At 42.0% G+C, this 15,002-nt stretch overlaps 1 protein-coding gene across 3 annotated transcripts in view; it reads right to left on the reverse strand.

Annotated features, from left to right (window-relative positions):
• Window positions 1–15,002, reverse strand: part of ADCY2 (adenylate cyclase 2) — a 527,505-nt gene that overhangs the window by 181,416 nt on the left and 331,087 nt on the right. For all 3 annotated transcript variants that reach the window (XM_049860641.1, XM_049860650.1, XM_049860633.1), the window contains one exon: window positions 7,730–7,878. In XM_049860641.1, the coding sequence (XP_049716598.1) occupies window positions 7,730–7,878 (149 nt within the window). The remainder of the gene's footprint in view (window positions 1–7,729; window positions 7,879–15,002) is intronic.

The raw sequence follows: 15,002 nt of genomic DNA on the forward strand, positions 1-15,002 counted from the left end.
GACATTAAAAAGACAGGAGAGAAAGAAAAAACCTAAGTGGATGTCAGATGAGACTCTGAAACTTACTCTTGAACATTGAGTAGCTAAAGTAACAGGAAAAAACAATGAAGTAAAAGAGCTGAACAGAAGATTTCAAAGGGCAGCTAGAGAAGACAAAGTAAAGTATTATAATGATAGTAGGGAAGAACATGCATGGCATCGCACAAGCTGAAGGGACTAAAGAAAAAATTCAAGGCTCGAGTTGCAATACTGAAGGATTCTATGGGGGAAAATATTAAATGATGAAGGAAGCATCAAAAGAAGATAGAAGGAATACACAGTCACTATACCAAAAAGAACTGATTAACGTTCAACCATTTAAGGAGGCAGCATATGATCAGGAACCGATGGTAATAAGAAAGAAGTCCAAGCTGCACTGAAGGCACTAGCAAAATACAAAGCTCCATGAATTGACAGAATACCAACTGAGATGCTTCAACAAATGGATGCAGTGCTGGAAGTGTCACTCATCTATGCCAAGAAATTTGGAAGACAGTTACCTGGCCAACTGACTGGAAAAGATCCATATTTATGCCTACTCCCAAGAAAGGTAATTCAACCAAATTCAGAAATTACAGAACAATATCATTAATATCACATGCAAGCAAAATTTTGCTGAAAATCATTTAAAAGTGGCTGCAGCAGTACATGAACATGGAACTGCCAGAAATTAAAGCTGGATTTAGAAGAAGATGGGGAAGCAAGGATATCATTGCTGATGTCAGATGGATCCTGGCTGAAAGCAAAGAATAGAAGAAAGATGTTTTCTGTGTTTTATTGATTATGCTAAGGCATCTGGATGTGTGGATCATAACAAATTATGGATAACATTGAGAATGTGAATTCCGGAACACTATGGATCAAGGGGCAGTTGTTCAAACACATCAAGGGGATATTGCATGGTTTACAGTCAGGAAAGGTGCATGTGAGGGTTGTATCCTTTCACTATACTTATTCGAACTGTATGCTGAGCAAATAATTCGAGAAGCTGGACTATACAAAGAAGAATGGGGCAACAGGATTGGAGGAAGGCTCATTAACAATCTGCATTTTTTTTTTTTATTATGCAGACGACATAACCTTGCTTGCTGGACAATGAATAAGGAAGACCAAAGAACTGACACCTTTGAATTGTGGTGTTGGTGAAGAATATTGAATATACCATGGACTGCCAAAAGAACAAACAAATCTGTTTTGGAAGAAATATAACCACAATGCTCCTTAGAACCAAGGATGGTGAGACTACGTCTCACATACTTTGGACCTGTTGTCAGGAAGGATCAGTCTCTGGAGAAGGACATCATGCTTGGTAAAGCAGAAGGTCAGCAGAAAAGAGGAAGACTCTCAAGAAGATGGATAGACACGGTGGCTACAATAAGGGGCTCAAGCATTGCAGTGGTTGTGAGCATGGCGGAGGACCAGGTAGTGTTTCGTTCTGTTGTGCACAGAGTCACTATGAGTCAGAACTGCCTGGCCGGCACCTGACAACAATATTAGAGAGTGGGAGGCCAGGGGAGTCACTCTGGGTTAATGACTGTGTAGCCTCCTTTTGTGGGGAGTATATGTGGGGAGTATAGACTAGTGGTGACAAATTAGAGGTTCCTGTAACTTTTGTCCTTGTTCAGCTGACCTCGAGGGGTAAGAATAGGTGAACAGAGCACCAGCGTGTGCATTACAACATTTCCCAAACAATTGTAAATTCATGATTTATATAAAGGCCATATAATGAAGTCTACAGAAGCTGGGCTATATGAAGGAGAATGTGGCAACAGGATTGGTGGACGATTCATTAACAACCTTTGATATGCAGATCACATAATCTTGCTTGCTGAAAGCAAAGAAGACTTAAAGCACTTACTGATGAAGATCAAAGACTACAGCCTTCAGTATGGATTACACCCAACATAAAGAAAACAAAAATTCTCACAATAAGCAACCTCATGATAAACAGAGAAAAGACTGAGGTTGTCGAGGATTTCCTTTAGTTGGATCCACAATCAACACTCATGGAAGCAGCAGTCACAAAATCAGACGACATATTGCATTGGGCAAATCTTCTGCAAAAGACCTCTTTAAAGTGTTGAAAAGCAATGATGTCACCTTGAAAGCTAAGGTGCTCCTCACCCAAGCCATGGTATTTTCAATCGCCTCATAGGAATGTGAAAGCTGGACAATGAATAAGGAGGACCGGAGAAGAGCTGATGCCACTGTGTTGTGGTGTTGGTGAAGAATATTGCATATACCATTGTCCGCCAGAAGAATGAACAAGTCTGTCTTGGAAGAAATATACCCAGAGTCCTCCTTGGAAGCAAGGATGGCGAAGGCTTTGTCTCATATATTTTGAACACGTTATTAGGAGGGATCAGTCCCTGGAGAAGGACATCATGCTTGGCAAGATGACGGTCAGTGAAAAAGAGGAGGATCCTCGACGAGACAGATTGACACACTGCCTGCAACAATGGGCTCAAACATAGCAACGATTGTGAGGATGGCAGAGGACCCACAGTGTTTCATTCTGTTGTACGTAGGGTCACTATGAGTCAGAACCAACTTGATGGCACCTAACAATAACAATGAAATCTAAAAGGCCTGCTGACAGTTTGAGATTCAGAGAGCAAATGTGTCATGGCTAAAACGTACCATGAATAGAATATAAGAAAGGTCCTGGGCCAAGCAGAGCCTGCTCTCTATCATCAGTCTTATTCCCTGTGCTTCTGCTGAGCACAAGGCTGCAGCTTCACCTCAGGGAAGGGTGGAGAATAAGATTGCTCCTGAGCTGATGGGGCCGTTGTGCTCTCCACCCTATCCCTGCGATGCCCTAAACTCAACTCCACTTTTCCCCTGCTCCCTGGGAGAAGGAGGATAACAGAAGTTAAGCAATGGTCCAGAAGGAAGAATCCATTCTGTGGTCTCAGGGAAGGAAGGCCTGTCCTAAAGCAGCACAGGAAGAGAAAGTGCGGGCACGGGTGGCTGAGTCCATTTCCTTCTTGCTCGTGTCATGACAGCACTCCATGTGGTAAAATGTGTAGTGGACAAAGAAGTCCCAAGACAGGCTGGCTATAGAAATATGAAACTGTTCCAGAGGATATTTTGCAGCAGGGAGACTAGGAAAACAAACAGACAACTGTGAAAGCATGTGCATAGCCTGGGGGAGCCTATGGTAGAGGAAGCATAGCACAATAAGGAGTCACACAGGAAGGAAATGCTTCCAAGACTTGGACCACGCCATCCCTTTAGGAAGATAATTCTGGTTGATGCAACCTGTTACTTGTTATTGTAGTTAGGTGTCCTTGAGTTGGTTCTAGTTCACAGTGACCCTATGTACAACAGAATGAAACACTGATCCATCCTGCGCCATCCTTACAACTATTGTTATGCTTGAGCCCACTGTCGCAGCCATTGTGTCAATCCATCTCATTGAGGGTCTTTTTTTTTTTTTTTTTGATGACCTTCTACATTACCAAGCATATGTCTTTCTCCAGGGACTGATCACTCCTGATAACATGTCCCAAGTATGTGAGATGTTGTCTCACCATCCTTGTTTGAAAGAAGAAAGATCTGTCCACTCTTTGCCAACACCACCATTCAAAGGCTTTAATTCTTCTTCAGTCTTCCTTATTCATTATCCAGCTTTCACATGTGTATAAGGCACTTGAAAATACCATGTCTTGGGTCAGGAGCACCTTAGTCTTCAAGGTGACATCTTTGCTTTTCAACACTTCAAACAGGTCTTTTGCAGCAGATATGCCCAATGCTATGTGTCTTCTGACATGACTATTGCATCCACGGGTGTTGACTGTGGATCAAAGTAAAATGAAATCCTTGGCAACTTCAATCTTTTCTCCGTTTATTACGATGTTGCTTATTGGTCCAGTTGTGAAGATTTTATTTTCTTTATGTTGAGGTGTAATCCATACAGAAGGCTGTGGTCTTTGATCTTCATCAGTAAGTGCTTCAAGTCCTCTTCACTTTCAGCAACTAAGGTTGTGTCATCTGCATAATGCAGGTTGTTAATGAGTCTTCCTCCAATCCTGATAACCCATTCTTCTTCATATAGTCCAGCTTCTCGGATTATTTGCTCAGCATACAGACTGAATAGGTATGGTGAAAAGATACAACCTTGAGGCATACATTTCCTGACTTTAAACCACGCTGTATCCCCTCGCTCTGTTCAAATGACTGCCTCTTGATCTACATACAGATTCCTCATGAGCACAATTAAGTGTCCTGGGATTCTCATTCTTTGCAATGTTATCCATAATTTGTTATGATCCACGCAGTCGAATGTCTTTGCATAGTCAATAAAACATAGGTAAACATCTTTCTAGTTTTCTCTGCTTCTAGTCAGGATCCACCTGATATCAGCAATGATATCCCTGGTACCACGTCCTCTTCTGAATCTGGCTTGAATTTTTGGCAATTCCCTGTCCACGCACTGCAGTAGCCACTTTTGAATGATTTTGAGCAAAATTTTACTTGCCTGGGATATTAATAATATTGTTCGATAATTTCTGCATTTGGTTAGATCACCTTTCTTTGAACAGGCAGAAATGCGGATCTTTTCCAGTCGGTTGGCCAGGTAGCTATCTTCCGAACTTCTTGGCATACATGAGCAAGCACTTTGAGTGCTGCATCTGTTTGTTGAAACATCTCAATTGGTATTCCTTCAGTTCCTGGAGCCTACAAACATATTCTAGGCAGTTTGTGAGAGAAACCAAGGCAGTTGAGATTTTCTTCACCAAATTTTTTCTTACATAGTTTGGTAGTCAGCCTCCAAGATGGCCCCAGTGATCTAACCTTCTGGGATTCATGCCCCTATATAATCTCCTCCCACCCTGGGTGGAAGTGTCCTGTGTAACCAATAGGATACATCAGAAACTACCGAAGTGTGACTTCAGAGGCTAAGTCATAAAAGACATGTGGCTTCAATCTAGCTCTCTCTTGGATGTCCTGCTCTGATGGAAGCCAGGGGCCATGTTGTGAAGACGCTCCAACTGCCTATGTAGAGGCCAAGTGATGAAGAACTGAGGCCTCCAGCCCATGGCCAACATAACCTGTTACACAGGTGAGAGCAGCAGATCCTTCAGCAGCCACAGCTGATGTCATCCTGCAATTTCTGAGACACACTAAGCCAGAACACCCAGAAAACCATCCCCAAATTTCTAACCCACATAAACAGTGAGGTAATGTTCATTGTTGTTTTGAGCACCTGAATTTTGGTGTGATGCTTTACAGAGATGTTGATCACTAATACAGACACCACGAGTACAACAGTTCATTAACTATATGAGGCTGATGGTGTCTTCAGTTGCTTATAGAGATCGAGTGCTTCCTGTGCATGCAAAAGCTGGACAATGAATAAGGAAGACAGAAGAAGAATGCAAGCCTTTGAATTGTGGTGTTGGTGAAGAATATTGAATATTCCATGGACTGCCAAAAGAACGAACAAATCTGTCTTGGAAGAAGTTTGGCCAGAATGCTCCTTAGAAGCAAGGATGGAGGAACTATATCTCACATAGTTTGGACATATCAGGAGGAATCAGTCCCTGGAGAAGGACATCATGCTTGGTAAAATACAGGGTCAGTGTAAAAGAGGAAGACCCTCAACCAGATGGACTGACACAGTGGCCGCAACAATTGGCTCGAGCCTAGCAACAATTGTGAGGATGGTGCAGGACCAGGCAGTGTTTCATTCTGTTGTGCATAAGGGTTGCTATCAGTCAGAACTGACTCAATGGCAGCTAACAATGACAACATTTGTTCCTGCATTGTATCAGATACTTAAAGCTACCCCGTGACCCTATTTAGACAAAGCTGCATTCAGCTTTACATGCTTCGAATACCTAATAAGTGACTTCAAAATATTTCCTGAGATAAGAGGGCAGCTGCAAAATTTCAGTCAGGTAAGGAGGCAGGCACTCTTAGTAGTGCACTGCACCTTGTCAGGTGCTATAAATCTTGCTTTATTTAATTCTGTAGTCATCATGCAGAAAGCCTGAAGGCGGGCCAGTGATTTAAACCATTTTATTCCTTAACATCCGTGACCTTTCTGTAAATACATTTAGTTTTTTTTTTTTCTATTATTCCAAATAATAGCAGCAACATTTTATTATCCAAGGGAACTTCCTTGTTGTTGTTGTAGTTTGGGGTTATCAAGTCGGTTCCAACTCATAGGGACCATATATACAACAGAAGGAAACACTGCCTGGTCCTGCTCCATCCTCACAATCCTTGCTATGCTTGAGCCCATTTACAGTCACTGTGGCAGTCTATTTCGTTGAGGGTCTTCCTCTTTCTCGCTGACCCTCTACTGTACCAAGCATGATGTTCTTCTCCAGGGACTTCCTTATACTACTTGACATGCAACTGCTTTTTCTGTTATCACCTGCTGGATATTAACCACTTACTGTCCATTTACAGTTACGTGTGCCTGGACTGTGTATATCGTCAGTGGTATATATCCTTTGCACATCTGGTGTCAGAACGGTATTTGTCCCAGCGATGTGTTTCAATTACAGTGAATTTGTTTCTATTAGTGAACTTCGAACACTGTTGCCCTGAAGTAACCAGAGCAGAAAGCAGCATCATGCCGGGACTTGGGGTAAAAAGGCCTGGGTTCCAATTCTAGCAGATGATCAACAAAGCAGAGCTGTTACTGTCGTTGCTGCCATTGGACCATCAACCTGGGGAGGGGGTGACAAGGTACCTGGTCTGGCAGCCGATCTAACAACATCGGGACCTGATGGATGAGGTCAGACATATATGGGATTGCTTAGTGAGATACCCAGCTAAAAGGAAAATCACAACTTCAACATAACCCAATGGATGGAAGAGTAAACCCAAGGAGGAATACTGGGAAGGCGAGTGACACAGAAAATGCGGATGAATGAGGGCACCATGGTCTGTACCTGCCTTGCTCTGTCTGAGCTGGGACATGTGGAGCAGGTGCATCCTCTCCAATGCAAGTGAGTGCCCCTCAGGCTGCCGCAGAGAGCTTAGGGAGGTGGACGCCCACACCCTTCTCCTTCCTTGCTACAATCCCATGCTGCTAACACATTCATTTCCAGGCATGTGATCCCAGGAATGGCTCCCTGGGAAGTAGGTATGGCTATGCCAGCCTCAGAGGAGCAGCAGTGACCACCCCTTGTAAATTCGTGAAGGTGTTCATCAATCTCTTGTCATGCTGGTTGCTGGTTGGTCATATCCCAGAAGCCCAGCATCCCTGATGGGAGTAGAATGCAGATTCCCTGCAATGTACTGGCTTCATAGAGTCCCCATCCCAGAAAAGCTCATCTTGAGTCCTCGTTCCTTATGCTAGAGAGCCCACTAACTTTCCCTTCAACGCTTCCATAACACCTAGCATCCTAGACTTCATAGATGCATGAGATCTGACTGCAGAGGTCCAGAATAAGATCTTTAAGGTCCACCTCTCACCCTTCTGTGGCTGATGGCAAGTCACAGAGAGTAGGACTGTGAAAGGGTACCTTAATCCAATAAAGTAAAGAGGATCTTATTTCCTTATCCTCATATGAAGGCAGCATACATGTGAGCAGAGCAGTAAATACTCTACTTGCAAAGAATTGACAGTTACATAGGAGATGCCATCATGTTGTAATGTGTGCACACCAGTTAAAAAAACATCACCATCAGGCAAACAGACTTGCTGACAACTACGCACAGGGCTGCATACCTGACATTGGTGTGCCTCTTGACGTACAGGTTGTGGAAGTTGTTGGTGTTCTCCATCTGTCCCGCTTTGGGGCCCTGTAGCCTCTGGATGATCTCAGCTTTCATTTCCATGGCTATATGAGCTGGCAGCAAGGAGAGGAGAAGACGCTCCTAAAAAAACATGAAGAAGAAAGAAAAAGACATTTCAATAACTAAAATAAGAGACCCATTTGAAATCATCACTCAACTGTACTGCAGCCAATTTGGGGAACTATTTGCAAGTTAATATCCAGATTCCAAAATACATGATGAAAAAAATAAAATTTTCTAAAGTTAGAGTAGGGCCCTGGTGGCACAGCGGTTAAGAGCTCGGCTGCTAACCAAAAGGTCAGCAATTCGAATCCACCAGCCGCTGCTTGGAAATCCTATAGGGCAGCTGTACTCTGTCCTACAGGGTCGCTATGAGTCAGAATAGACTGGACAGTAATGGGTTTTGTTTGTTTTTTTGGTAAGTTTGAGTGTGTTATTATATTATTAATATTTGTTGAGTTCCAAGTATGTACTCTTTACTCTTTAGTGTGGAGAATAAAGGAAGGAAAAAATATTTCCCCAAAGATATTATTTATCTATTTTAAAGGAGTGAAGCAAAAATAATATTAAAATACCAGAATCCAGGGGTCAGTCTAAGGTAAGGAATACTCAGTTTCCCCATCTCACTTATTTGAGAGATAAAGTACAAGTTTTATAGCACTTTAGAAATTCAACCAATATTGTACATTCCACAAATAAGATAGCCAAATATTTTCTAATATTTCATTTCCTCTGTGATGAATCCCCAAACCCTTTTAGTGATTCTAAACCATTATAAAAATGAAGCCAGAGATATTGTTACGTTTTTTATTATTGTTAGGTGCTATCAAGTCAGATCTGACTCACAGTCACCCTATGTACGACAGAACAAAACATTGCCTAGTCTGTGCCATTCTCACTATCACTGCTATATTTGAGCCTGTTGTTGAGGCCACTGTGTCAATCCATCTCATTGAGGGTCTTTCTCATTTCCACAGAGCCTCCACTTTACCAAGCATGATGTCCTTCTCCAGGGACTGGTCTCCTGATAACATGTCCAAAGTACATGAGACAAAGTCTCTTCATCCTTGCTTCTAAGAAGCTTTCTGGTTGTACTTCTTACAAGACAGAATTGTTTGTTCTTCTGGTCCAATCAAAACCAAACCCAGTGCCGTCAAGTTGATTCTGACTCATAGCAACTCTATAGGACAGGGTAGAACTACCCTATAGAGTCTCCAAGGAGCACCTGGCGGATTCGAACTGCCGACCCTTTGGTTAGCAGCTGTAGCACTTAACCACTACACCACCAGGGTTTCCGTTCTTCTGGTAGTCCATGGTATTTTCAACATTCTTTGCCAACATCACAATTCAAAGGCATTGATAATTCTTATATTAGCTGTGGTAAAATATCACCTATAAGAAGCTACAGGTAGAATACAAGAAATGATAACAGGGATTTTTCTAATAATTTTTGGTCTCTAAATTCAGTAATCCAGTGAGCATTAAATATGAGTGTGCAGTATTGCACTTATTTAATATGTATTTATTTTAGTTAGAGTGCCACTTTTTCATTCTCTCCAAAGAAAATACAAAGTGTGTGTACACACACACACACATATATTTTACATTGCAAAGAATGGGAATTCCAGAATGCTTAATTGTGCTCATGAGGAACCTTTACATAGATCAAGAGGCAGTTGTTCGGACAGAACAAGGGGATACCACATGGTTTAAATTCAGGAAAGGTGTGCCTTAGGACTGTATCCATTCAGCGTATCTATTCAATCTGTATGCTGAGCAAGTAATCCAAGAAACTGGACTATATGAAGAAGAATGGGGCATCAGGACTGGAGGAAGACTCATTAGCAACCTGTGTTATGCAGATGACACAACCTTGCTTGCTGAAAGTGAAGAGGGCTTGAAGCACTAACTAATGAAGATCAAAGACCACAGCCTTCAGTATGGATTACACCTCAACATAAAGAAAACAAAAATCCTCACAACTGGACCAATGACCAATATCATGATAAACGGAGAACAGACTGAAGTTGTCAAGGATTTCATTTTACTTGGATCCAAAATCAACAGCCATGGAAGCAGCAGTCAAGAAATCAAAAGATGCATTGCTTTGGGTAAATCTGCTGCAAAGGACCTTTTTAAAGTGTTGAAGAGCAAGGATGTCACCTTGAAGACTAAGGTGCGCCTGACCCAAGCCATGGTATTTTGGATTGCATCATATGCATGTGAAAGCTGGACAGTGAATAAGGAAGACCGAAGAAGAGTTGATGCCTCTGAATTGTGGTGTTGGCGAAGAATATTCAATATACTGTGGACTGCCAAAAGAATGAACAAATCTGTCCTGGAAAAAGTAAAACCAGAATGCTCCTTAGAAACAAGGATGGCAAGACTTTGTCTTACACACTTTGGACATGTTGTCAGGAGGGATCAGTCCCCAGAGAAGGACATCATGCTTGGCAGAATGCAGGGTCAGCAGAAAAGAGAAAGGCCCTCAACGAGGTGGACTGACACAGTGGCTGCAACAATGAGCTCAAGCATAGCAACGATCGTAAGGACGGCGCAGGACCGGGCAGTGTTTCGTTCTGTTGTGCAAGGGGTCGCTATGAGTCGGAACCGACTCTATGGCACCTAACAACAACAATAACATACATATGTTTTAGGAAATGTATCACAGAAAGGCAGTATTTGGAAGCTTATATTCATCCTGTTGCTGTTGTTAGGTGGTGTCATGTCAGTTCCGAACCATAGTGACCCTGTGTACCACAGAACAAAACACGGCCCAGTCCTGGGCCATCCCCACCATCCTTGTTATGCTTCAGCCCATTGTTGCAGCCACTGTGTCAATCTGTCTCATTGAGGGTCTTCTTTTCTGCTGACCCTGTACTTTACCAAGCATGATGTCCTTCTTCAGGGACTGATCCCTCCTAAAAACATGTCCAAAGTGTGTAAGACCAAGTCTTGCCATCCTTGTTTCTAAGAAGCATTCTGGTTGTACCTCTAAGACAGATTTGATCACTCTTTCAGCAGTCCACGGTATATTTGATACTCTTTGCCAACACCACAATTCAAAGGTGTCAATTCTTCTTCGGTCTTCCTTATTCATTGTCCAGCTTTCACATGCATATGATGCGATTGAAAATACCATGGCTTGGGTCAGGCCAACCATAGTCTTCAAGGTGACACCTTTGCTTTTCGACACTTTAAAGAGGTCCTTTTGCAGCAGATTTGCCCAATGCAATGTGTCTTTTGATTTCTTGACTGCTGCTTCCATGAGTGTTGATTGTGGATCCAAGTAAAATGAAATTCTTGCAAATTCAATCTTTTCTCTGTTTATCATGATGTGGTTTGTTGGTCCAGTTGTGAGGATTTTTGTTTCCTTTATGTTGAGGTGTAATCCATACTGAAGGCTGTGGTCTTTGATCTTTATCAGTACATGTTTCAAGTCCTTCCTGTTCACTTTCCACAAGCAAGGTTGTGTCATCTGCATAACACAGGTTGTTAATGAGTCTTCCTCCAATCCTGATGTCCCGTTCTTCTTCATATAGTCCAGCTTCTCAGATTATTTGCTCAGCATCCAGACTGAATAGGTAAGGTGAAAGGATACAACCCTGACGCACACCTTTTCTACTTTAAACCATTCAGTCTCCCCTTGTTCTGTCCAAACAACTGCCTCTTGGTTCCTCATGAGCACCATTAAGTACTCCAGAGTTCCCATTCTCTGCAATGTTATCCATAATTTGTTATGATCCACACAGTTGAATGCCTTAGCATAGTCAGTAAAACACAGGTAAACATCTTTCTGATATCTCTGCTTTCACCCAGGATCCATCTGACATCAGGAATGATATCCCTGGTTCCACATCCTCTTCTGAATCCGGCTTGAATTTCTGGCAGTTCCCTGTCAATATACTGCTGCAGCTGCTTTTGAATGATCTGAGCAAAATTTTGCTTGCATGTGATATTAACAAGACTGTTTGATAATTTCTACACTCAGTTGGATCACCCTTCTTGGTAATAGGCATAAATATGGATCAGTCAGTTGGCCAGGTAGCTGTCTTCCAAATTTCTTGGCATAGACAAGTGAGAACTTCCAGCACTGCATTAGTTTCTTGAAACATCTCAACTGATATTTCATCAATTCCTGGAGCTTTGTTTTTTGCTAACACCTTCAGTGCAGCTTGGACTTCTAGGAATATCGTAGGACAACGATATTGATCCTAGAGCATTTAAAATGTTAACCTATTGTAGAAAACACTATGTTCTTCAGGTATTGAGAAGTTTAGCCACTGGCATTTGGTTTGATAAATAAACATTTGTGGAATTAGAAACTGTCTTTATCTCCCACATTTACTTCTCTCTCCTTTTCTTAATTTTCTTTCTTGTGGACAAAGTGGTGAGAAAGTAGGGGTGGAATGGAAGCTGGCCACAATACCATGTATCCATCTCTTTGTCCCTCTACTCAACCTAGGGCAGATCCCGTGGGAGCAGGGAGTAGAACAGAAGTCCATCTTGATGAAGCCAGGATGGCCTTCACCACAGCCCACCCCTGGCTGCTCTAGGGAAGCCAAGTGGAGAGTCAGCAGGAGACCAAGTGCACTGCGAGTAGACTTCTGTCCGAAATAGGGACTATTTTCCTCTTCACTGGTATAAGCAAGTGTTGATAATTTGTTCATCTCATTCATCCATCTATGTGGCAGGCATCCACCAGGACCCTTTTTAAGCACTCACGATTTGCATGTGAGGAATGAGAAAAGGTCCCTTTAAGGATTGATTTGTGTCCCCCAAAAATGTGGGTTAACTTGGCTAGGCCATGATTCCCAGTATTATGTGGCTGTCCTCCATATTGCGATCTGATCTAATTGTCCCATGTGTTGTAAGTTCTGATTTCTGCCTGTGGTTAATGAGGCAAGATTGTTGCTGTTGTTAGGTGCTGTTGAGTTGGTTTTGACTCATAGCAACCCTATGCACAACAAAGCGAAATACTACCCACTCCTGCGGCATCATCACAATCATTGCGATGCTTGAGCCCATTGTTGCAGCCACTGTGTCAATCCACCTTGTCGAGAGTCTTCCTCTTTTTCGGTGACCCTCTACTTTACCAAGCATGACGTATTGACTGATCCCTCCTGATAACACGTCCAAGGAATGTGAGACGCAGTCTCGCCATCCTTGCTTCTAAGGAGCATTCTGGTTGTACTTCTTCTAAGGCAGATTTGTTTGTTCTTTTAGCAGTCTATAGTATACTCAATATTCTCACCAAAGCCACAATTCAAAGACTTCAATTCTTCTTCAGTCTTGTTTATTTGTTGTCCAGCTTTCGCATGCATACGTGGCAATTGAAAACACTATGGTTTGGGTCAGGTACACCTTAGTCCTCAAGGTGACATCTTTGCTTTTCAACACTTTAATGAAGTCTTTTGCAGCAGATAGGCCCAATGCAATGCGTCGTTTGATTTCTTGACTGCTGCTTCCATGTGTGTTGATTGTGGAACCAAGTAAAATGAAGTCCTTGACAAACTTGATCTTTTCTGCATCTACCATGATGTTGCTTATTGGTCCAGTTGTGAGGATTTTTGTTTTCTTTATGTTGAGGTATAATCCATACTGAAGGCTGTGGTCTTTGATCTTCATCAGTAAGTGCTTCAAGTACTCTTCACTTTCTGCTAGCAAGGTTGTGTGTCATCTGTATAACATAGGTTGTTAATGATTCTTCCTCCAATTCTGATGCCCTGTTCTTCTTCATATAGTCCAGCTTCTTGGATTTTTTGCTCAGCATACAGATTGAATAGGTATGGTGAAAGGATATGACCTTGAGACATACCTTTCCTGACTTCAAATCGTGCAGTATCCCCTTGTTTTGTTCAAACGACTGCCTCTTGATCCGTGTACAGATTCCTCATGTATACAATGAAGTATTCCTGAATGTTATCCATAATTTGTTATGATCCACACAGTCGAATGGCTTAGATAGTCAATAAAACACTGGTGAACATCTTTCTGATATTCTCTGTTTTCAGCCACAATCCGTCTGACGTCAGCAATGATATACCTGGTTCCATGTCCTCTTCTAAATCCGGCTTGAATTTCTGGCAGTTCCCTGTTGATACGCTGCTGCAGCCGCTTTTGAATGATCTTCAACAAAATTTTGCTTGCATGTGATATTAATGATATTGTTCGATTATTCCGGCATTAGGTTGGATTACCTTTCTTGGGAATAGGCACAAATATGGGCCTCTTCCAGTCAGTTGGCCAAGTAGCTGTCTTCCCCATTTCTTGGCATAGACAAGTGAGTACTGAATCTTTTTGTTGAAACATCTCAATTAGTATTTTGTCAATTCCTAGAGCCTTGTTTTTTGCCAATGCCTTCAATGCAGCTTGGACTTCTTCCTTCAGTACCATCGGTTCCTGATCACGTGTTACCTCCTGAAATGGTTGAACGTTGACCAATTCTTTTTGGTATAGTGACTCTGCGTATTCCTTCCATCTTCTTTTGATGCTTCCTGCATCATTTAACATTTTCCCCATAGAATTCTTCAGTATTGCAACTCAAGACTTGAATTTTTTCTTCAGTTCTTTCAGCTTGAGAAATGCCTAGCATGTTCTTCCATTTTGGTTTTTCTATCTCCAGCTCTTTGCACATGTCATTATAATAATTTACTTTGCCTTCCCAAATCACCCTTTGAAATCTTCTGTTCAGCTCTTTTACTTCATCAGTTTTTCCTTTTGCTTTAGCTACTCGACATTCAAGAGTAAGTTTCAGAGTGTATTCTGACATCTGTTTTGGTCTTTTCTTTCTCTCCTGTCTTTTTAATGACCTCTTGTTTTCTTCATGTATGATGTCCTTGATGTCATTCCACAACTCATCTGGTCTTCGGTCATTAGTGTTCGACACGTCAAATCAGTTTGAAACCACTGACCACTCCTTGGTAGAAAGACGTGGTAGTCTGTTTCTGTAAAGATTACAGCCTTGGTAACCTTATGGGACAGTTTTACTCTGTCCTAAGGATCGCTGAGTTGGTATTAATTCGATGGAAATGACTACTAATTATAAGAGACACATCTTAAGTATAAGGATACAAAAAGATGGCATTGTGAGATTTCCCATGTGGGCAAGTGGCTGGTAAATATTAGTAACTGCTTGAAAATACATTGTAATTGATTACTATTCTGAGCTGTCTCTTCTATTATTCCCAAAAGTGCACTAATGA

Source organism: Elephas maximus, chromosome 2, assembly GCF_024166365.1.
Source record: "Elephas maximus indicus isolate mEleMax1 chromosome 2, mEleMax1 primary haplotype, whole genome shotgun sequence".
Taxonomy (NCBI): Eukaryota; Metazoa; Chordata; class Mammalia; order Proboscidea; family Elephantidae; genus Elephas; species Elephas maximus.